Consider the following 24,192-nt stretch of genomic DNA (forward strand, 5'->3'; position numbering starts at 1 on the left):
CCCCGTGAGTACAGCCCTAGTTTTCCTTAGCTCTAAATAAATCTGATTGCCCTTTATTGGTGTTTTTCATTCTTTGGATATTTTATTCTGTCCTCTTTGTATTCAGATAGTTTGTGTGCCTAATCTGTTCCTTGACTAATAATTTTGGTGCCTTTTGTGCTTTAGTGATGAACTTTGTATATTAAATGTGCTGTTTAGAGAATTTGTGATGATTCTATAACTCCTTTATATCTTACAAAAAAAAAAAGACGGTAACATTTTTCACTGCTCCTCCTCTGTAGGATTTTTACTTTTATAAGTGTAGAAATATGTGTGAGATAATCCTTTCCTATTATTTGGTCTCTTTTACTTTTACCTTTATACTGCCATTTATTTCTTCATGCTTCTTTATTTGTTAATCCCATTTCTTATTGTATATTATCTTTTACTAATAAATTTCTTACTATGTTACTGCACATTTCAAGTCCTGGTTTCCTGATTTTTATCTTTTTTTCACTTCAGCTAGTCTTTTATCAAATGTAGCAAATTGTAAGATCACTTCTGCTCTTATACTCACTCATAAATCTATATTCTTTTTCATCACAAAGTCATTCTTGAGAAAGCCTTTCAGTCTGAGGCTTAGTTTTTAAAGTGGATTCTTAGCTATTTTTTAAGTAGTCTGATCTTGATTAAGATTGATTTTTTTAAATTTATGCAAATCTAATTTAGTTATTTTCCCATTGGTAGACCTATCATTCCATTTTCTGTGTTGTTTCTGGGATATATGTGTCTCTACATATTAAAAGGTGACTTACTCAGAAGAGCATGCATTGAACTATAAGGCCAACAAAGGCAGGGGTTTTGTCCATTACTCTATCCTTATCTCCTAGGGAGGTCATCGTCCATAGGAGGCACTAAGTAAATCTTTGTTGAGTGAATTTAAGCTGTGTGTTCAGCAATGGTGAACAGCTTTGTTGAATCACAGACTCCAGTGTCCCTAGTAACTGGTAATGCAGAATTGTGAACAAAGTGATGAGAATTGTAGGTAAAACTGGTGACCTTGGATTGGGGTACTTTCCTAGATGGAGTAGAATATGGGTTTTAGAGTTGTTCAAGTACTCTATTTGAATCCTACGTGGAACACGTAACATATAATGCTATAACTTAGCATTATTCAATTGCTAAAATTGTTAGTCTTAATTGAAGTAATTTCTATCTTCATAGATGCAGTAAAATTGGAAAATCAACCAAAACTGAGGTTAATAACTTGTTTGGGCAAATTTTTGATATACTACTTTTGAATAATGTCTTATATCTCTATTATATGATTATTAGAGTGAATGGCATAAAAGTGGTATTTTTGTTGCAGAATCTGTTTTCTCTTGGTTTAGGTTCAGAGCACTGGTGAAGGAGAAGCACAGAGATATTTTGATCATGCACTTACTCTGAGAAACACAATACTGTTTCTGCGTCATAACAAAGACCTAGTTGCGCAAACTGCACAGCCAGACCAACCCAATTATGGTATGATAAATATATTTAATTTTGAAGACATGATCATATGAAACCTTTTTCTAAGAAATTAAACAGATCATGCTCACTTATATAATCATCACTTATATATCTTGTATAGATAACATATTGAATTTAAAACTAGAGACCTGTTTTGTGAATTTCTTGCTTGTTAACTATTTCTTAACCTTATTTTAGTTTTTCTCTTCTCATGTGCCACTAGCATTTGTAGTATTTAAATCTGTTCAATACCTACAAAAGTGTTAGAATGTTAATTTAAGTAGCTGGATGGAATTTAGAACAGGCATCAGCTCTGAGGGGTGAACAAGGGCACACATTTAGTTAATGTAGGAAGCATAAAATTTCAAGAATGAAAGATTCCATCATAATGAAAAGAATAAAGAGGAGCCTTCTGTTCAAATGCTACTACAATACTTACCAAAAGATTTTACTTTTAAAAAGGAAATAGATAATTCTTTTTAAAGAGTAAAAGAAGTAGTGGCAATTTTAAGGTGTTGATGAACTTTAATGGAGCTGTTGCCTTACTGGGCACTCTCAGTTTTGTGATAGTTGGGGGTTCCCAAGCTTTACTTGAATTGATGGTGTCAGAATTTCCACCCAGATGGGGATTTGGATTCAGTCGGTTTTGAGATGTGGCGTGGCCTCCAGGAATTTGTGTTTTTGAAAGATGATTCCAGTGCTCAGCTAGGCTTGGGCACCACCACATGAGCACTTGGCCCAAGTTCTTAGGAGTTCACAAGAGTTGTGTCTTGGGGCTTCATGGGTCTTCAATACCACTGTAACATTTAATTTTGCTTAGTTTCATTTACCTAAAGACTATTTTTCTAGCCAAGAACATCAGTTTCTTAATCATCTCCATTTTCATTTATTCTCTCACTAGCATCTGGCTTTCTTTTCAGCTCAGTTTTTAATATTGAGGGAGGATTCAGCTGTTACTTCACAAGCTGTCACATAGTTTTTGATTTACTACTTTCGAATAATGTCTTATATCTCTTATATGATTATTAGAGTGAATGGCATAAAAGCGGTATTTTTGTTGCAAAGTCTATTTTCTCTTGGTTTAGGTTCAGAGCACTGGTGAAGGAGAAGCACATGCTGGGTAGTTTACTTGAGTGAGGCTAGACTCACTTAGTATCAAGTGATACACTTCTGCAGCCTTAATATGCCTTATCTGAAGAATTACAAATTGTTGCATACTGGGGCTCTTTTTGAGATCATTCATAAATAGTTTAAACTGAGAATATTAAATCACCAAATGCCAAGAGTCTGAAGCACTTACGGGTAGGCATTTGTTGGTGGATAACCATTTTTGTGTTAATAAATACTAAATCATGTGATGAAGCAGTGGTGAGTGGCACAGTCTTGAAGATGTCTTTGGATATAAAACTCCTGGAATTTCTGGGACTTTTTAGTGCTTTATGGAGGTAATGCGTTAGATGATTTGAAATATTCTGTTAAAGCTGTCTTGAAATACATTGTCCTTTCCTGCCTATCCCAGAATCTGAGAATGTTAGAGAGTACTGGTGAGCCGTGAAGTGTGTAACTCCTATTATAGATAAAGAAATTGGAGTTTATATTAGCTAAATCTTCTGCTTGTTTTTAGTCATCAAAGCCCATATTATTAGTAAATGGAAGAGCCAGGAATGGAAGACTTGAATCCATGTCTGTTGAATTTTTTTCCATTGCCCTGTCCCTTGTATTACCTTCTCTTGAACGCTAAGCTTTGTATTGATTTACTCATAAACATTTGTTGCTTGGTAATCTGGGCTAAACTTTTTCCCCATGAATAGTCAGTGTACCATGAAGTAAGTTAAATGGTAAATTTAAACCTATTCTCTATGAAAATAGTCCCGTGCAATCCTAACCTTTAAGGTGGGTTTAATGTTAGACTGCTCCTGACACTAGTTGGAGATTTAATTGCTTAGAATAATTGCTGGGTCTCCAAAGTTAAATTTGATGAATGTCTCCCCTTAAGACCAAACCTGCAATTATTTATGAAATTTCATTTTTGCTACTAGCACTTCTTAGCTGAGCTCCTCATCTGAATTGCAGAACATGGAAACTGATTGGCATGACTGTTTCTCAGTTTTTCTCATGATGGTGTACATTAGTACCATTCTCAATGCGTGAGAAAGGTCATTCGTTCCATATAGAGGTTATCTTAGGGCATTAAGGCTTCATGCTCGCCCTGTTGAGAAATGTTGCTTTCTGCAGGTACTGGGCTTGGTAACTGAACCTTACTCTTTTTTTAGAAACGAAATTCTCTGCCGGGCGTGGTGGTTCATGCCTGTAATACCAGCACTTTGGGAGCTCGAGGTGGGCAGATCACTTGAGGTTAGGAGTTTGAGACCAGACTGACCAACATGGTGAAACCCCTCTTTACTAAAGATATAAAAATTAGCCAAGTGTGGTGGCAGGCACCTGTAATCCCAGCTATTCGGGAGGCTGAGGCAGGAGAGTTGCTTGAACCTGGGAGGCTGAGGTTGCAGTGAGCTGAGATGGCGCCACTGCACTCCAGCCTGGGCAACAGACTGAGACTCCGTCTCAGAAGAAAAAAAAGAAATCCTCTAGTGTTGGTGTTTTAAGCATCTTGTTTGAGTAAAAAGAATTTTATTTTTATGTTACTAATAATTTATACTTTGAGTATATCATGTAGTACTTGTTATCCATTATAAAACAAAAGCGTTGTGATACTATACAAGCAAACTCTGTTATACGTGGAACTAGTTTCTTAGTCCTAAGAGTCCTTAATCCTTTGATTTCAAATAGCATGGGGCACTGCTTGTAAATAACAGTGATGTTTGGTCTATTTTTTTCTCATTTTATAAGCATGATTTCCCCCCCAGGTATCTTTGTCTTTAAAAATACATTGTTTAACTGTGATTAGTGTAAGTCAGACATAAAAACCACTGTTCATAATTTGGCAGCCTAGTACTGTGGAAATGTTTAGGAATTAAACCACATTTGTAGGAAAGCAATCACAGTTGTAAAGCTATTAGAAATGTGTTCTAACCACCATGAAATCTTTGGACTTCTTACCTGTTTTAGTATATATTAAGTATTATCTATACTTGACATTGATAATGTTGAATTTTGCCTGAAGGTTAAGACATCCCCTCACCCTTCTGTGTTTTGGGAAGGGGCTTAGTGCAAGGACACACTTTTTCCCCATGACTTAGATGAGATTCAAAGGTGAATTCCCCGCTGCTTTCTGTTCACCTGTGACAAGGTCAGAAACAGATCCTCCACATTCCCTTGCTTTGCTTCATAAGCAGTGGGCCGAACTGCCTGTTCTGAATTATCAATCAGAACAAAATGCTTGTTAGCCGAAGCTTGTTTAAGCTTCTGTCCTTCTAGCTCCGTGAACTTTGTCTCACCCTCAACCTGAGCAAGGTGTATCCCTTGCTTTAGGACCCCTCCCAGAAAATATGCTGACCTTGTGGTTAAACATTCTGTGATCTGCTATCCAGTACCTCACCCTGTCATCCCCCTTCCTCACACCCAATGCTTTCCATCTACCCTTCATTGGTTATGTTAATTTTGATCACCCAGTTAATGGATTGTCTGATTTTTCCACTGTATAGTCAACTATTTTTTTTCCCTTACAACTGATAAGCAATCTGTGGGGAGATACTTTGAGGCCATGCAGATATCCCACTCCTCATCAGTGTTTCCTCCTAGATTTAGAATCCTTTGGTGGTTCTTGCCTGAACCATTCTGTATTTCGATGGTTGGAGAGTGGTAATTTTTCCCCCACTTTAGCACTTCTGCCGTATTTAACAGTTGTGACCAGGCATTCTCTCGTATTCTCTGTATGAATTTAGGAGTTCTTATTTTTTTAGTAGTCTGTGATTAGTCATTGTTGCCTCTCAATTATTTTTGTGCCCCAGTTTTCTCAGATTTTGCCGTGAGAATTTCCTTTAAGCTTGCTCCTGTCTCCTTTCTCCTTATGACATGCCTCCAGTTTTCTCCCCTAAGCAATTCTTTACTTTCTGGCCAAGCAATAAGATCTTATTGTGTGTTTATTCTGCCTCAGTCCTGGAATCAGCCGTTTTTCCTAGAAGCCTAATTTCTTTTACTGGGGATTGCTATTAGAGACCAAGATACTGGTGTTAGTTGTGTTCATTGCTTCTAGGCATTTTCAGGAGGCCATTATATATATATATATGTATCTGTATTTTTAGATATATTCTTGCTTGAAGGAGGAGGTAGCTACCTTGATCTTCGGAAGTTTCTTTTAACATTAAATATTTCTTTTTAGAGAGCAATAGGATTTGGTATTTTTCAAAAGGATTAAGAATAAGAATGCTGAAAATCTGTTGTATGTTGAGTGAGTTCATGCTTTATGGACCGGAAATCTAGGATGCACATTTCCAAATGAGGAGCTCTTGCCCCTATACTAAAATGAGGACTTGGCCGTGATTCTCTTTGTAGAGATCGGAAACTGGAGGAGAGAAGCACATGGCTTCTCCTGGGTCTTAGGCTTTCGTAATACAGTTGACAAGTGAACAACATGGCTATGAATTGCACACATCCACTTATGGACTGATTTTTATGAGTAAACGTATTAGAACATTTTTTGGAAATTTGTGATGATTTGAAAAAACTTGTAGGCAAACCAGATGTCGAAGAAGTTAAGGAAAAGTTAGACATGTCATGTATGTATAAAATACATGTAGATACTAGTCTATTTTGTCATTTATTACCATAAAATATATACAGATCCATTATAAAACATTCAAACATATCAGAACTTAATGCACACATTTACAGATTGCACAGCGACATTGCAGTTGAGAGAAATGTAAATAAATGGAAACATATAATATTAAGCCATAACTGCATAAAATTACCTGTAGTACATATTATACTACTGTAATAATTTTGTAGGTATCTCTTGTTGCTCTTGTGATGAGCTCAAGTGTTGTATCTACTTGAGTACCTGCTTAAAATACTCCGTGACACTGATCATCTTTGGGTGAGCAATGTGTCTTTACGTTAAATTGCCCATTACAGTTAAAAGTGATCTCTCATGGTTCTCTCACATTTTTCATTGATTTAGTGCAGTACCATAAACCTTGAATAACACTAGGGGAGCCATACAGAGAGCCACTAGTGATACTGGAAATTCTCCCAAGAAGCAGAGAAAAGTCGTAACATTACAAGAAAAAGTTGAATTGCATGGTATGTACTGTAGATTGAGCTCTGCAGCTGTAGTTGCCCATCATTTCAGGATAGGTAAATCAGTGTAAAAGACGATTGTTAAATAAGAGAAGGAAATTTATGAAGCTGTTTGTACCTCTATGCCAACAGGCATGAAAACATTGCACTTTTTGTAAAATACTTTCTTTTTCTCATATTGAAAATGCAGCTTTTATGTCAGTGCAGGATTGCTATAAGAAAGGCATACCTATAGACTCTAATATGATTTGAGAAAAAGCAAAGTCATTATGACAAAGCAAATGAAAGATAATTAATATTCTCTTAAGCTGGAGAATTTAATGCTAGCAAGGGATGGTTTAATAATTTTAAGAGATTTGGCTTAAAAACTGTTAAGATAGCAGGAGAAGAAATTTCTGTTGACCGAGAGGCAGCAGATGAGTTCCCACATGCTAGTATGTTTTGATCTGTGTCCCCACCCAAATCTCATGTCTAATTGTAATCCCCAGTGTTGGAGGTAGGGCTTGGTGGGAGGTTATTGGATCATGGGGGCAGTTTCTCATGGTTAAACACCCCCTCCTCACCCCCGCCCACCAAAGCTGTCATCACGATAGTGAGTTCTCATGAGATCTGGTTGTTTAAAAGTGTCTGCACCTTCCCCATCTCTCTCTTCCTTCTGCTCCGGCCATGTTAAGATGTGCCTGCTTCCCTTTCACCTTCTGCCACGATTGTCAGCTTCCTAAGGCCTCCTCAGAAGCAGAGGCCATTCCGCTTCCTGTACAGCCTGCAGAACCATGAACCAATTAAACCTATTTTCTTCATAAATTACCCAGTCTGAGGTATTTCTTTATAACAATGCAAGAACGGAGTAATACAGATACCATTAAGAAAATCATTGAGGAGAAGGGATATCTGCCTGAAGAGGTCTTTAATGCATGCAAAAGTGTCCTGTTCTGGAAAAAAATGGCATAAAGGACATTTATTAATAAGGAAGAGAAATGAGCACCAGGATTTAAGGCAGGAAGGGACAGGCTTACTACCGTTTTGTGCAAATGTAGTCAGGTTTCTGGTCAGGACTGCCCTTATCTATAAAGCTACTGAGCCTTGAAGGGAAAAGATAAATGCCAGCTGCCAGTCTTTTGGCTGTACAGCAGAAGGGCCTGGGCAATAAGAACCCCTTTTCTGGACTAGTTCCTTTGATGTTTTGTCCCTGAAGTCAGGAAGTACCTTGCTGGTAAGGAACTGCCTTTAAAGTTCTTTTGGTACTGGACAGTGGTCCTGGTTAACCCACGCAGAACCCGCATGAATTCAACACTGAAGACATTGAAGTGATCTACTTGCCCCAAACACAGTCTCTGATTCAGCCTCTAAATCAGGGGGTCATAGTGACCTTTAAGGCTCTTTACCCACAGTACTCTATAGAAAGGATTGTCTGCACTATGGAAGAGAACTCTAACAGAACCTCATGAAAGTCTGGAAGAATTACACCCCTGAAGATGCCATCATTGTTTTAGAAAAAGCTGTGAAAGCCAAGCCTAAAGTAATACATTTCTGCTGGAGAAAACTGTCTAGATGTTGTACCTGACTTCACAGGGTTTACAACAGAGCTAATCTAGGAAATAATGAAAGAGATCTTGGATATGGCTAAAAGGTGGGGAGTGAAGGGCTTTTTAAATTTTTTTTTGGAGATAGAGTCTCGCTCTGTTATCCAGGTTGGAGTGCAGTGGCACAATCTCGGCTCATTGCGACCTCTGCCTCCCGGGTCAACTGGTTCCCCTGCCTCAGCCTCCCGAGTAGCTGGGACAACGGGTATGTGCTACCACACCCAGCTAATTTTTTGTATTTTAGTAGAGACGGGGTTTCATCGTGTTGACCAGGATGGTCTCGATCTCCTGACCTCATGATGCGCCCACCTCGGCCTCCCAGAGTGCTGGGATTACAGGCATGAGTCACTGCGCCCAGCCTGAAGCGTTTTAAGATACCGGTCTTGGCTGGGGCGTGGTGGCTCCTGCCTGTAATCCCAACACTTTGGGAGGCCGAGGTGGGCAGATAATGAGGTCAGGAGATAGAGACCATCCTGGCCAACATAGTAAAACCTTGTCTTTACTAAAAATACACAAATTACCTGGGCGTGGTGGCGGCGCCTGTAGTCCCAGCTACTCGGGAGACAGGCAGGAGAATCACTTGAACCTGGGAGGCAGAGGTTGCAGTGAGCTGAAATGGTGCCACTGCACTCCAGCCTGGCGTCAGAGAGACTCCGTCTCAAAAACAAAAAAAAAAAGATATGGGTCTTGAAATTCAAGAGCTAATAGATAGACACCTTGATGAAGATGGGTGCTTCCAAATGAGTGCCAGACAGTGAGGAAGACATAGAAAAAGCAGTGCCAGAAAACAAATCGACATTACAGCGTCTGGCAGGGTTCTGATTATTCAAGACTGCTTTTGACTTCTGTGCCCTCTTCTATGATACAGACACTGAAACTAAAGCAGATGGCAGAAGAAGAATTGATACTGTATAGAGACATTTTTAGATACGTTAAGAAACAAGAAAGTTAGAGGGAACTTACAGTGTGTTTCCGTAAAGTTACGCCGAGCGTGCCTGCCTCTCCTGCCTCCCCTTCCAGCTCTTCTGCCTCTGTCACCTTGGAGACAACAAGTCCAGCCCTTCCTCTTCTTCCTCCTCTTCAGCCTATTTACTGTGAAGACGAGGATAAAGACCTTTATGATGATCCACTTCCACTTAATAGTAATATATTTTTTCTTCCTTATGATTTTTTTCTAGCTTTATTGTAAGAATATAGTATATAGTACATATAACATATAAAATATGAATTAATCAACTGTTCATGTTATTGGTAAGGCTTCCAGTCAGCAGTAGGTTATTAGTAGTTAAGTCATTGGGAAGTCTGAAGTTTTATACAGATTTTTGACTGTGCCAGGGGTCAGCATCTGTAACTCCTCTGTTCGAGGGTCAGTGGTATGCCACTGTTGTAGAGTGGCTCCGGATGGAGAGAGGAAGTACGGTAAAACAAGTACATCTTGTTGCAGTAAAAAGTAACCTGAAGTAGATGATTGTCTGTCTAGACGAAAGAATAAAACGTTTTAGCTTTGCATCTTAAAGTATCTTGGTGGTCTCCTAGGAAATTTGGTACTTCTTAATAGAGTTACTCTACCTTAAAAAGAAAATTTAAAATCTTAAGTCAGTTATCAATATTGCATCTTCAACATTTTTGTTTCACACTGTCAGTCTTTCATTCTCTGTGTGTGCTTGATCATAACTCAGGTTTTCCTCTGGATCTCTTACGCTGTGAAAGCCTTCTTGGTCTGGACCCTGCAACTTGCAGCAGAGTTCTAAACAAAAATTACACGCTGCTTGTTTCCATGGCTCCCCTCACCAATGAAATCCGGCCTGTCAGCAGCTGTACCCCTCAGGTAAAGACCTACTTGGAGGATCCACTTGGTAGTGTCATGAGTCCCGTCAGTTTTGTTTTCTTGTCTATCTGCAGATACCAACTATTAAAATCACTGAATCATAGAAAGCAATTTTGTATTTTATGCCTTTGTAAGATGATATGTTCAATTTGTGGAGTGTAATTGGTATATTTTATATATGTATCACCTAGTGACTTGTGACACATTAGATTAAAATTTATTCATTTACAGAATATTTTAAAGAAAATGTTTTAGGATGCTCCAAAAAGGAAGCTGGCATCATTTTGAGGGATCAGATAAATTTAATTAGGAAAAGTTAAATGTCTTCGAAGTGGGGCTGTGATTCTGAATAAGCTGAAAAGAAAAGATGGTGCTTGAAAGCTAGAACTCTGGTTAACTGTATAATTTATATGTGAAAATTCCTTCTGGACTCTTAAGAAAAAAATATATATATATCAGTTGCATTCATTTGTATACTTAACAAGGAAGTTGTGGCCTGTGCCATTTTCAGAGTGGAGATTATGTTGCTGTTCTTCAGTGCTACATCTTACCTGGTTTCCTAGATAATGCAGGGTTTAATGATGTAGCAGAAAGGAAGGGATTCTTGTACACAGTTAATTTGCCTATGTTCTAGCTGCCTCAGTGAGGATCCTGTCTTCACACCAATTTTGTCTTTAACATTCAACAAGAGATTTGCATCTAACCTTGTTAAAATAATTCTTTGTGCACACCCCCCAACCTCCTCCTATTCTTTAACACAACCTCCAGACATGGTAGGAATCCATGAACTGCTGAATAAATGGTAAAATGGATGGAAGGGTAGGTGATTCCTTTTGTGAAAATTGTATGTAATTAATGATAATAATAGCTAACACTTTAATATCAAGTTTATTATATTCCAGGTACTATTTTAAGCTTTTTCAGCAACCTTACAACATCCTCTTGAGGTAGATTCTTTATTGCTATTTTATAGATTGAGCAAAATGAGGCACAGAGAGCTTAAGTAATCTTCTTAAGGTGATACGGCTGGATGGATAAAACCAAAATTCTAAACTAGGCAATCTTCTCCAGAGTCCATTCTCTTAATTGAAGTGACAAGACATACTTTCTTAATTCCAGTATAAAATTGAAACTATTTTAATGAAACATTTAAAATTTATTTTCATGAGGATAATTACAGTTAACATTTATGTGAAGGGATTTGCTGTTTGTAAGACTGTTCTCAGTCATTTATGTAACACTTTATTATAACTTTATCTTAACTGTTCTATGATTGTAGCATATTGGACCAGCTATCCCAGAAGTCAGCTCTGTCTGGTTTAAACTGTACATTTATCATATCACTGGACAAGGACCACCATCCCTTTTATTGTCCAAAGGTACAAGACTTCGAAAACTGCCAGATATATTTCAGGTATGTGTGTGAGGTTTGGATGGTTTTTGTGTGTGTGTGTGTGTGAGCAGTACGCTAGATAACTTCTTAATATTTTCCTTATTTCTGAATGCCATTTCACCTGTTAATTTCTTTTCAATAGAGTTATGATCGATTGCTAATAACATCTTGGGGTCATGATCCTGGAGTAGTTCCTACCTCAAATGTGCTCACGATGTTGAATGATGCTTTAACACATTCTGCAGTTTTAATTCAGGTACATTTATCTTATTTGAAATAATCAATTTTGAGTTTTTATTATAAAGATGATAATTTTTCTAGCTTTCTATATTGAGTTGTAATAAAATATCAGTCATTTGAAATTTATAAAGTTGAATGTAAAAAATCAGAGATGTGGATTTTAGTCCTGGCCCTTTGGCAGTGTGGGAGTGGCAGAAATAACATGAACTTTGAGGTTAGACCCAAGTTTGCATTGCAGCCTATCTTCTGCTAGCTGTGTGACAACAATTTTTTTTTTTTTAATAATAGCTTTACAGTAGTTTCCCCATCTGTGGAGGATATGTTCCAGGACCCCCACGGGATGCCTGAAACCACCAATAGTAACCCTATATATAGTGTGTGTTTTCCTATACATACATACCTATGATAAAGTTTCATTTATAAATCAGACACAGTAAGAGATTAACAATTACTAATAAGAAAATAACATACTGTAATACAAGTTTTATGAATGTGGTCTCTCTCAAAATATCTTGTTATACTATACTCAACTATTTTCAGACCTTGGTTGACCACAGATAATAACTAAAACCATGGAAAGCAAAACCTCAGATAAAAGGGGACTACTGTATCGAGTATATAATTCACATACTGTACAACTCACCAATTTAAATTGTGCAGTTTAATGGGTTTTAGTGTGTTCACAGATATGTACAGCCATCACCACACTCAATTTTAGCACATTTCATTACCTTAAAAAGAAACCCTGCATCCTTTCGTGATCACTCTTCTATTTTCTCACCACTACTCCCCTCCTTCCCCCTAGTCTTAAACAACACTAATCTACTTGTTGTCTCTACAGATTTTCCTAATCTGGGCATTTATATGCATGGAATCATATGTAATATGTGGTCTTTTGTGACTGGCTTCCTTCATTTAACATAATGTTTTCAAGGTTCATCGTGTTGTTGTATCAATACTTCGTTCCTTTTTATGGCCAAATAATGTTCCATTGTATGGATATGCCACATTTTGTTTATTCCTCCATCAGTTGGTGGACATGTGGGTTGTTTTCACCTTTTGGCCATTATGAAGAATGCTGTCATAAACATTTGTGTACAAGTTTTTCTGTGGACATATGTTTTCATTTCTCTTGGCTATATGTATATAGGGATGGAATTACTGGGTCATGTGGTAATTCTATGTTTAAACATTTAAGGAACTGCCAGACTGTCTTGCAAAGTGGCTGCATCATTTTACATTCCCACAGACACTTGATATTATGTGGCTTTTTGATGATAACCACCCTAGGGGGTGTAGAGTGGTATCTCATTATAGTTTTGATTTACATTTTCCCTGTGGTTACTGATGTTGAGCCTCTGTGTGTGCTTATTGGGCTGTGTGGCATTTTGTGATAAACCTTACAGTTTATTTCCCACCTATAACATGGAGATGCCAGTATCTATTGTATAATAACAAACACTTATAATAATAGCCGCTAATGGTAAGGTAGGCAGTTTATGCTCATAGAATTGAGAGAATGAAATGAAAATGTACGTATCAAATGTGTAGCACACTTTCTGGCACATAATAGGTTATCTGTAAAAATTTCGTCAGTTCATCCATCTTAACAATTGAATGTGCTTATTTTGTGCTAATTAATGTGAATATGCAAATAAGACAGGGCCCACCATCTTCAAGGAATTTAAGGATGGTGGGAAAAAGCGCATAAGCACTCAGTTTCAGTTTATCGAATAGAATTACATAGACTTAAAAAGAAGTATCCAGTCCAGCCTTGGGGCAAGGAGAAGGGCTTAGGGGAGATTCCTTAGAGAAAGTGAGACCCAGACTGAATACAAAAGGAGGGGTCAGGATGATTAAATCTCTGGGCAAGGATTTTTTTTTTTTTTTTTTTTTAATTTGCTGCTATTTTTCTAGTGCCCAGCACAGTGCTGAGGTCATAGTAGTTGTCCAGTTAGTGTTTGTGGAATAAATAAATAAGAATATGAAGTGACATAGCATGCCAGGGCCAATAGCTGTTCGGTGTTTTTGAGGGGTGAGTTGGAGTGTGAGGGAATTGTGGTCAGAGATGAGTCTGAAGAAGTAGGTGGGCCCTGCAGTGCCACGTGCCTTGAGTGTTCTGCTGTGGAGCTGAGACGTTGACCTGTAGATTCATGGTAGCAATTACAGGGGGGTAACTGGGATTAACATGGTCAAATGTGTTTTAGGAATCAACCTTGGGATGATATCGAGAATGGAAGGGAGTGGGGAGACACCTGCAACAAAAAGACCAGTTAGGACTGTGTGTAGTAGTTTAGATAAGAGATAAAGATAGCCTGGATCAAGGACATGGTAATAAGAATTGAAAGGAAAAATGGATTTAAGAACTACTACAAATATACAATTAATAGAATTGATCAGATATCTGAAAAAGAGATGGGAAGAGGGAATAAAGATTCTGAGGTATTTGGCTTGTGAAGGTAGAAGGGTGGTGATACCACTACTCTAGGGAACACAGGAGGAGGAGCACATTTATGGGGCAGTTGATGCATTGTGTTTATGTGGTGCCTGTGGTAACTGGAAATATTCTGAAATTCAGATGAGAGGTTAGACAAGAGTGATTAAGTGTGTCAGCATCAGCTGGTAGATGGTAGTTGAAACCATGAGAGGATGAAATTAGCCAGGGGAAATATGTAGTATGGGGTAGTCATGGGAGATAGCATCATAGAATGGGCTAGACATGGACTTAAGTCAGACTGCCTAAACTCAGATCTTGGTTCCATCATTTGCTAGTAATCTTAGGCAAGTTAAATACCTTTTGTGTCTTTACCTATAAACTGGAGATAAAGTTCCTATCTTTTTAAGGTTTTTGAAAAGAATGACTGAGCACTGTGTTTAGCATATGGGAAGATCTCAGAAAATGTTACTGTGTTGGTAGTGGCAGTAGAAGTAGAGTAAAGGAACAATGGGTGGTGATTCTATGAGCTTCAGTTTTCCTTACTTTTAAAATGAAGAGTGGCTGGGTGCAGTGGCTCACACCTGTAATTCCATCACTTCGGAAGGCTGAGGTGAATTGCTTGAGTCCAAAAGTTGGAGACCAACTTGGTTAACATAGTGAAACCCTGTCTTAATTTATAGTAACAAATCTTTTTTTGAATAAAGTAAAATGAGAGTGGTGGTTGCCAAGGTCATTTCTGTAGGTGGTACTCTGTAGGTCAAGCTAAATTAGGTGGTTTTTTTTTTTTTCTTGGGTGGGGGCTAATGCAAAATATGGATAGAAAAACAACCAAATCAGCAGATAGTACCTGTTTTTATTTATTTATTTTTTTGAGACACGGTCTCACTTTGTCACCCAGGCTGAAGTCAGTGGCATGATCACAGCTTACTGCAGCCTTGACTTCCCCAGGCTCAAGAGATTCTCCTGCCTTAGCCTCCGTAGTAGCTGGGACTGCAATCTCACACCACCATGCCTGGCTAATTTTTTATAGAGACAGGGTTTCACCATGTTGCCCAGGCTGGTCTCGAGCTCCTGGTCTCAAGTGATCCACCTGCCTTGACCTCCAAAAGTGCTAGGCTTACAGGTGTGAGCCACCACACCAGGCTGACAGTACTGTTTTTAAAGTGTTTATTAAGGACTTTTGCTTTTGCTAAAGAAAAATGCCTTTTTAATTAAATTTGATGGAAATAAATTTACCTTATTGGAATTTTAAACGTGTTACAAATTAAGATTTTTAGTTAAAACCATAATTTATTGCAGCCATCTGGTTTAGGGAATCAAAGAGAGCTCTGAGAAATATATTTAAATTGTTATATGAAACAACGGAAAGAGTATGCTTTCCTTTGGATATATCAGGGTTTTTTGAACTTGAATAATGTATGGGTCTCTCTTAAAGGGAAAAATTTACAGATCCTCAGTATTAAATTTCTATTATAACAGTTCTAAATACATGTAGACATTAAGTTCAGTTCTTCATGCTTGTTGTTTTTACACAACTACAAATTCAAATCAAATTTTGGAATTAAATATAAACAAAGCTTTAAAACAAAACTCAAATGAACAATATTAATTGAATGTGATACATGAAACTGAATTACCATTTGCAACATGAGAGTGAAGTGGGTAGACTCAGATTTTTTAAATTTAATTTTTGAACTAATAGTACATTCACATGATTCAAAAATAAAATATTATTAAAAGGTATAGAACCCAGGTGCAGTGGCTCACACCTGTAATCCCAGTACTTTGGGAGGCTGAGACAGGTGGATCACCTGAAGTCAAGAGTTTGAGATCAGCCTGGTCAACATGGACAAACCCAGTCTCCACTAAAAATACAAAAAAAATGTTAGCCGGGTGTGGTGGTGGGTGCCTGTAATCTTAGCTACTCAGGAGGCTGAGGCAGGGTAATTGCTTGAACCTGGGAGGTGGAGGTTGCAGTGAGCCAAAATTGTGCCATTGCACTCCAGCCTGGGTAGCAGAGCAAGACTCTGTCTTAAAAAAACAAACAAACAAACAAAAATGTATATAGAGAAAAGTATTACTCCCCTGCTAGCCCTGTCTACCAAGTTTCCACTCCCCATCTCTCTTCCAAATCAGATAATTTCATCTGTTCATTTCTCCTGTATCCTTCCAGAGTGTCTTTATGCATATGCAAGTATCTGCACACAGATATGCTCCTTACCTTTTCCATTTAGCAACTGGAGATCTTTCCATTGCAGGTCATAGCTTTCTTATGCACCTCCACTGAAGTTATGTCTCCTAATTTAATTAACCAGTCCCCTGTTGGTGGACATTTTGGTTGTTTTCAATTACATGTAATTATAATATTCTAGCAAGTAATTCTGAATATATTTTATTTCAGGGCAGGTTTTTGAGTTTTGCACTCTTAACCTGTGGTATGCTATGTGATTATAGGGATTCTTCTGCCACTTTTCCTTCTCAGAACTCTAGCTAACCTTTGTGTGAATAAACTTGGCCTCATTCACTCTTCATTTGGCTAACACCTGGTTTACCTGTTAAATTAACCTCCTTTTTTTGCATTGGCCTATACATTCAATTTGAGAAAACATTGCCTTATAGGTTATTACACACATAAGATTATCACTGCTTGCTGTAGAAAAATAGAGAATTGTTGAATTTTGATGAGGTATTAATATGGAATATACTATTATGTCACACAATCTTATTTATTTTTGAATATCAGTGATTGGAAGTGAAGGTTTCTTGTATACCTTTTAACTTTTGTTTATGTTTAGGGGCATGGTTTGCATGGGATAGGAGAAACTGTCCATGTCCCATTTCCATTTGATGAAACAGAACTACAAGGAGGTACCTTTTGAATTGTATCTATTGACCTTTTTTTTTTTTTTTTTTTTTTTTTTTTTTTTTTTTTTTTTTTTTTAATTATTACTCATGTCAACAGTTTGGTGGAAAACATGGCAGGAAATCTTAAAATTTTTAGGTTCTAGGTTCTTTGCTATTAAAGAGTGTTGGCAAAAGGTAGTTTTTTGTCGTGTGCTTTGCCATCCACAAAGAACTGTTAGGATAAGACCCATTTAGGATTTTTGAAAGAGTACTAGTCTGTCTTGGGAATAAAGAAAGTAAGTAGATATCTGCCTAGACGGAAGACTTTTCTCTATTTCTCCTTTTTTATCATTCACACAACTGGCTAATACTTCATAAAGTCTAAGGAAAAAACATAATTGTTTACCTGGAGATGCAGATAGTGACAACAGGATCTGAAAATTTATAAAATCTCAAAAACTGCTTAGTAGATCCTTTGCCATGGGGGATTATTGTGTGAATTAGAAAAAAGAGGTTTCTTTATATTTGAATATAGAGCATTTTTCTTTTTTGTAAGTTCACATATTTATGAGAACTTGAGTTAAGATATAAATAATTTAGGCATGTGATTTCAAGTACATTGTTAGCTTTAGTTTCAGTAAGAATAACAACTTTATATACTTCTTTATTGGAATCAATTATGATGTATTAAAGTATAAAAGTAGTTCTAAGAGTTGTTTAATAAAGTATGTTTAAGCTGTTGGCGTTGTGTTATTAGAAACTGTTCACTAATGTGATGTCCATTCTGTTCGTAGAGTTCACTCATGTCAATATGGGTGTTCATAAAGCATTGCAGATACTAAGGAACAGAGTGGACTTACAGCATCTCTGTGGATATGTCACCATGTTGAATGCTTCCAGCCAACTTGCAAATAGAAAATTCAGTGATGCTTCTGATGAGAGAGGTTAGCCAATAGTTGGATTCTTTGAATTAAGATAATCGGTTTTGAGTTTAACCCAGTGTTATATGAAAAGCTGCAGACCTTTGTGGGGATGCTGAGTTATTGAATACTCAATATTCTTTCACTGAAGCATGAGGAAATATTTTAGAACATCATTTGGACAAATATCAGTTGTTCAAATGAAGAAAATAGGATTGGGGTACAGAATGGTTTGGGGTTTTTGGGCGTTTTACTGTCATATCTGTGTTTATAAGGCTTTGCATTAAGTTAGCTTTATAGGGTGATGGTTTCAAAACTCTAGTCTCTTTATACAAATGTTTCCAAAATTGACTTAATAGTTTTTCCCTTTCAACTTTTTCTGTCAAAAGGCACCATTGTCTTAATTATCTAGGTCTAAAATCTTACCTTTGTCTCATTCTTTCCTTTTTTCCACTATGTTCAGTTAGTTTCCAAGTTCTGTGGATTAGGCTTTAGATAAGTCTGTCATGTCCATTTCTTCCCCTTTCTCTTTTAAATTCTCTGTGACTGCTCTTCTCGTCTGGGTCTTGAAGTTTAAACCTTAAACGTTTGCTGTTGCAACCGTTCCCTGCTTAGCCTTTCTGGCCTCTCCTTTCTATCTCCAATCTGTCCTACATATTGACAATAGCTAATTTTTCTTAGATACCACTTACTTTTTTTTTTTTTTTTAATTTGAAAATCCATCTTCAAGTCACCTTCTCATGCTTACTAGTTGTTTCTGCTCTGGCATAATATTGGCATATATGTGGTTTGGGTTGCCATGGTGCCAGTTCTTGTCCATTGACTTTGGGAGATCTTTCATTATCTCCCATTGATTGACAGTATTTCATGAGCCTCTTAGTTTGAAATTCTGAGGAAATGTGATGGATTACTTGCCATCCAGTAGATTGGATTGGCTCCCATCGAGATAGGTACTTACCCCTATCTCACTTGTCTTTGGCCAAATAGTTGACTGCCAAATATTATAGGGGCATTTTCTAGAGAAGAGGGCTATTAATTAAGCAGAGATTTCAAAGTATGTCTACTACAGCTGTCCTTTTTTATGTCATTCATTCCACAAACATTTATGGAATACCTGCTTAGGTACTGGAGCAATTTAATAAGACCAGGCCAGGTACGGCCAGGTACAGGCTCACGCCTGTAATCCCAGTCCTCTGGGAGGGCCAAAGCAGGAGTATTGCTTGAGTCTAGGAGTTTGAGACCAGCCCGGGCAATATAGCAAGACCCTGTCTCTACAAACACACACAGAAAAAGAAATAAAAAAGACAATGTTGTTCCAAGGATTAAAACCCTGGAGAGGAGATGCATGAGTCAGTATACAGTGTGGTGTTATTGACTATGATGGGGTCTGCATAAAGCGCTAACACAGCACAGAGAAGGCCTCTTAGAGAAGGTGAAGTTTGAGTTTTGAAAATTGAAGAGTTAGGTAGACAAAAGATAATGTGTTTTTAGAGGATGGCAGCCTTTCAGGCAGAGGGAATTAGGAAACAGTAGTTCATTGTGGCCAAAAGAAAGACTTTGTTGAACAGTAGTAGAAGATCAGAGTAGAGAAGTAGGTAAGGTCTGAGGGGTCTTGGAGGATCTTCTGTGCTAAAGATAATGAGTCAAAAAAGAACTTTGAAGAGTAATAACATAATCAGGCTGTGTATTTCCACAGGGGTGCAAATGGCTTCAGTAACTTGTGTCCTTCTTTTTGAATTTTGGTTTCTTTAGGCTGGGGTTTCTCAACCTCAGCACTATGTGCAGTTTGAGCTGGATGATTTTTTGTGGAGGATTGTCCCGTATATGGTCAGATGTTTAGTGTTCATTGAATAGCATCCGTGTCTTCATTCATGTCCTTTGGGGATCAGAATTGCTCCCCTGTTTAAAACCACTTCTTTAAGCCAAGGATTATGCATTTTCTTTCTATCATCATTACTATTGTCTGAAGTCTTTTCCATGTTAGGACTGATTTATTGGCAGCTTCTGCTAACTGCTAGAATCCTAATAGTGTGTGTGTACTTTAATTATAAGGAGAACCTGATTTGGCTTCTGGCTCAGATGTAAATGGGAGTACAGAGTCATTTGAAATGGTCATTGAGGAAGCAACTATAGAGTCAACAACAAAGCAAACCTCTGGTATGGTGCTAAAACTTTTTGCAATTTTATTAGACTAATTTCTGAGGTTAAACTTTTATGTTAAGATATTTGCATGCCATTTGTCTGTTCTTATTATTCATAATAGACTTTTAAATAAGAGTTTTCTAGGAAGCCTTTTTACATCCTTAGAAAAATAATTCAAGTATTATAAAATGATGACTTGAAAATAACTTATTAATAACCTTATTCCTGTGGTAAATGTTTTGATTCATTCTCTCATCTTACAGATGTCTTGCAATACTCTTTTTTTGGGCAAATGACTACCTTGAATATTGGATGAAAGCTGTGTACCTTCTCAGACACGTTTATACCCAAAATATGCCTGTCCTGTTTAGAGATTAACTGGCCCCCTCCAATTTCTTCCTCCCCTGCCAAGCCCACTGGTGGATATCAGTGGCGCAGGAGTAATCTATGAACCTCAGGTTAAGAAACCCTTGTCCGTTATGTATAATATATATAAGTAGATATATATGATAAAGTAAATTTATGTATCCTCTCTTAGGTGCCACGACAGAAGCAGATTGGGTTCCTCTTGAGCTGTGCTTTGGAATTCCACTGTTCAGTTCTGAATTAAACCAGAAAGTTTGTAGGAAAATTGCTACACATGGCCTTTGCAGAAAAGAGAGGTGAGGGTTTATATTCACTGTCATATTTTCATATCGATTTTTAAGTTGTCAGAGAATAGTTACTATATCTTACTTTCTTTTATTCCACACACGAACACAGTAATTGTTCTGTATATATTTGTTGATTGAATAGAGATCGCCAGTTTAAGAGTTTTGCTGTATTTTTCAAAATTAAATTTCACTAGATCAGAAATTAGTCACAGGCAAACATTTTGGGCACATGTTTTGATTATATTTATTTAGTAATCTAGGTGAGGTGAGGGTGTGGTGGAATGGGCATGTCAATATGGAGTATGAACCTGGGTTTTAAAAAATGTATGTCTGCAGAAAATGTCTCTGCATTTGTCTCACTCCTAACATACACACACTCATGTTATATTCTGTTAATAGTGATCGGTTTTTGTGGTGGAATTATGGTGACTTTACAAAATTTGCTTCACTTTCTACATTTTCTAAAATGAATATGTGTTCTTCCTTAAAGATGACATGTAGGTTTTATCTTACATGCCAGCACAGATCCATTGTGAGTAGCTGCTAAGAGGCAATGTTGTAAAAGTTCTGAGGCAAACTGGGTTAGCAGGAAAGAATATAATTGAATCTAATTGTCACGATAGGTGGCTTGGAGAGGTGAAATCCACAAGTCAAGATCTTCTTGACTTATTTCAGAAAATGAAGTTGGACAATAATTCATTTAAGTGGCGTAATGTAGCTTTTACCAGAAAATGAAGAATACTCAGTTGACAATTTCAACATCTATTCTCTGAAAACAAAATAATATACATAAATAAAAAATGGAAATACTATAGAACTTTAAAGATTACCACTATAATTTTTACTGACTTACATATTTGAAAAAAGGTGGGTTGGTGTGTGTTTAATCTGTTATCAGGTTGTCTTTTGCAATTACTTTGGTTGTTTGAAGGTTATGTCGTAGTTGTCATTCCTCAGAGTGCCTAAATCTTCATTTGAAAAGTTTTCTTTCATTTCGTAGTTATGTTTACTAATAGTTGAATTTTTTTAAAACGATAAGATTGATTTTAGTTACATTATATATTTTATTTCAAATGGACTTTTTTTTTTGAGTCGGAGTGTCGCTGTCACCCAGGCTGGAGCGCAGTGGCGCAATCTCAGCTCACTGCAACCTCAGCCTCCTGGGTTCAAGCGATTCTGCTGCCTCAGCCTCCTGAGTATCTGGGATTACAGGCGTGCACCCCCACACCCGGCTGATTTTTATATATTTTTTAGTAGAGACGGGGTTTCACCATGTTGGTCAGGCTGGTCTCGAACTCCTGACCTTGTGATTCACCCAACTCAACCTCCCAGAGTGCTGGGATTAAAGGCGTGATCCACTGTGCCCGGCTCAAAATGGACTTTTGATGCATGACTACTCCCTATTGTTAAAACAAGCAAAAATTTCATTGATAAGAAACATTGAAATTGTTTTTTAAAATGTTTTGTGATTAGCCAGGATGTATAGATGCATTTAAATTGCTAAAAATTAAACTCTTATGAGAAACTCATTCTTGCCTTTATGTTTAAACTTTTTCTTGTCTTTTTTTTTCCAGCCTTCAAAACCTCTTACATTCCAGTAGAAAACTCTCTCTGCAAGTCCTTAACTTTGTTCACTCATTCCAGGTAACAAAAACCAAAAAGTCCAAATGGTACTTGTACAGAGCTTTAAGTATGCACAACACTTCTGTTTGTTTTTGATCACCACAGCAGCAAGATATGAAATAAACATTAATTTTATTGTACAAATGAAGACATTGAGATTCAAGAAGTTAATCTACTTGCACATTTCACTGGCCAGGTCTTTGGAGACCAAAGCTTGATCTCTTTGTTCTGTGCTGGTGCTTTATTCAACAGAAATGTGTTAAGTGTCTGTTATGGGCCATGTACCGTGCTAGGTGCCAGTTTTTGGTTATAGTGCACTTCCCAATAACTAAAGCGATTCTCCGCTGCCAGGATGGGCTGTCTGTTGAGGCAGCAAAGGCCAGTGCTCTGGACTTTTTGTCTTCCCCCCGTCCCCAAGGAAAGAAAGAATATTCTAGATTTGATTTATAGGTAAACTTTTAGAATAGAATGTTTCTATTCAGAATATCTAATTCAACATTAGGAAATCAATATTTTGGAGTTTTACTTCATTCACTGAGTTGCTAAATGCTTGACCCTGACCTATGCCAGACTCTTTGCTGAGTGCTGTGGAAACAGTGATGTGTAAAATACTAATGGAACTTAGAGTGTTGTGGGAGACAGTAATCAGATAAATATTAAGATACATAAGTTCTAAAAGATTTTAATAAGTACTTTGAAGGAGCCAACTAAGATGAAATCTGCAGGTAGAACTAATTTCAGTAGGTGTAGGATAATATATAAGCTGAATGCAAAAAGTTGGAAAAGAATATTCCGGCAGAACTTAGGTCTGTATGTCCTGTGTCTGGGAAATGTCCAGTGAACAGTGAAACAAATGAAGGCCAGTGTGGCAGAAACCTCATGAAAGAAGGGTAGAAGCAAGAGGTGAGGTTGAAGAAGAGGGCCAGGGCACGGTGTGCAGGGCCTTCTGGCATATGTTAGAGAACTTGTATTTTACACTGAGTGCAAAGAGAAGTGATTGAAGACTTTTAAACAGGGGAGAGATGTTATTTCTGATGGACTATTTTATAAAAATAGGCAAAAATGGAAATTTTATAAGGATGCAATAAATTGAAAAATTTCAAAATTCTGTCAATACTGGGCTGTCTGTTGTGGCAGTGAAGGCCTTGGCCATAGTGAATTAATAAAGTAAACTAATTTGGATATATTTTGGACATAGGTTGATAAAACTTGATGATGAATTAAATGTGAGGAAAAGATTAGGGCTGTGAAGGGAAGGAAGGGGAGCGATCATGAATGATTCTTGTGTTTCTTGATTAGCTGGGTATGTGAATAGAGAAGACTGGGGAGGAAGAGGTGAGGGAAAATTTGAGAGTTCAATGATGGGCATGCTAAGTATAGAGTGCGTGGGGAAACATCTGAAACGAAGTGTCAGATAGGTGGATGTTTGAGCCTGGAGTCCTGGGGGGAGATCTGTGCAGAGTATATGAATCTGAGAAGCGTGGAGTAGATGGATTATTCTGGTGCTTAGTGTTTTGTAAGGTTTTTTTGTTTGTTTGTTTTATTTTTTCCCCGAGATGGAGTCTGACAGTGTTGCCCAGGCTAGAGTGCGGTGGCACGATCTCGGCTCACTGCAACCTTTGCTTCCTGGGTTCAAGCCATTCTCCTGCCTCAGCCTCTTGAGTTACTGGTATCACAGGCATCTGCCACCACGCCCAGCTATTTTTTTTTTGTATTTTTAGTAGGAAGGGGTTTCACTATGTTGGCCAGGCTGGTCTTGAACTCCTGACCTCAAGTGATTCACCCGCCTCAGCCTCCCAAAGTGCTGGGATTACAGGCGCACAAGCCACTGCACCT

The 24,192-nt window shown here is 37.6% G+C and overlaps 1 protein-coding gene across 3 annotated transcripts in view; it reads left to right on the forward strand.

Annotated features, from left to right (window-relative positions):
* The window catches only part of FAM91A1 (family with sequence similarity 91 member A1), a 104,499-nt gene that overhangs the window by 77,033 nt on the left and 3,274 nt on the right, over positions 1–24,192 (forward strand). For all 3 annotated transcript variants that reach the window (XM_073018338.1, XM_008001482.3, XM_073018340.1), the window contains exons 15-23: positions 1,371–1,503; positions 9,956–10,104; positions 11,384–11,518; positions 11,640–11,753; positions 16,970–17,042; positions 17,813–17,962; positions 19,991–20,095; positions 20,619–20,742; positions 22,308–22,377. In XM_073018338.1, coding sequence (XP_072874439.1) covers positions 1,371–1,503; positions 9,956–10,104; positions 11,384–11,518; positions 11,640–11,753; positions 16,970–17,042; positions 17,813–17,962; positions 19,991–20,095; positions 20,619–20,742; positions 22,308–22,377 — 1,053 coding nt within the window. The remainder of the gene's footprint in view (positions 1–1,370; positions 1,504–9,955; positions 10,105–11,383; positions 11,519–11,639; positions 11,754–16,969; positions 17,043–17,812; positions 17,963–19,990; positions 20,096–20,618; positions 20,743–22,307; positions 22,378–24,192) is intronic.

Source organism: Chlorocebus sabaeus, chromosome 8, assembly GCF_047675955.1.
Source record: "Chlorocebus sabaeus isolate Y175 chromosome 8, mChlSab1.0.hap1, whole genome shotgun sequence".
Lineage (NCBI taxonomy): Eukaryota > Metazoa > Chordata > Mammalia > Primates > Cercopithecidae > Chlorocebus > Chlorocebus sabaeus.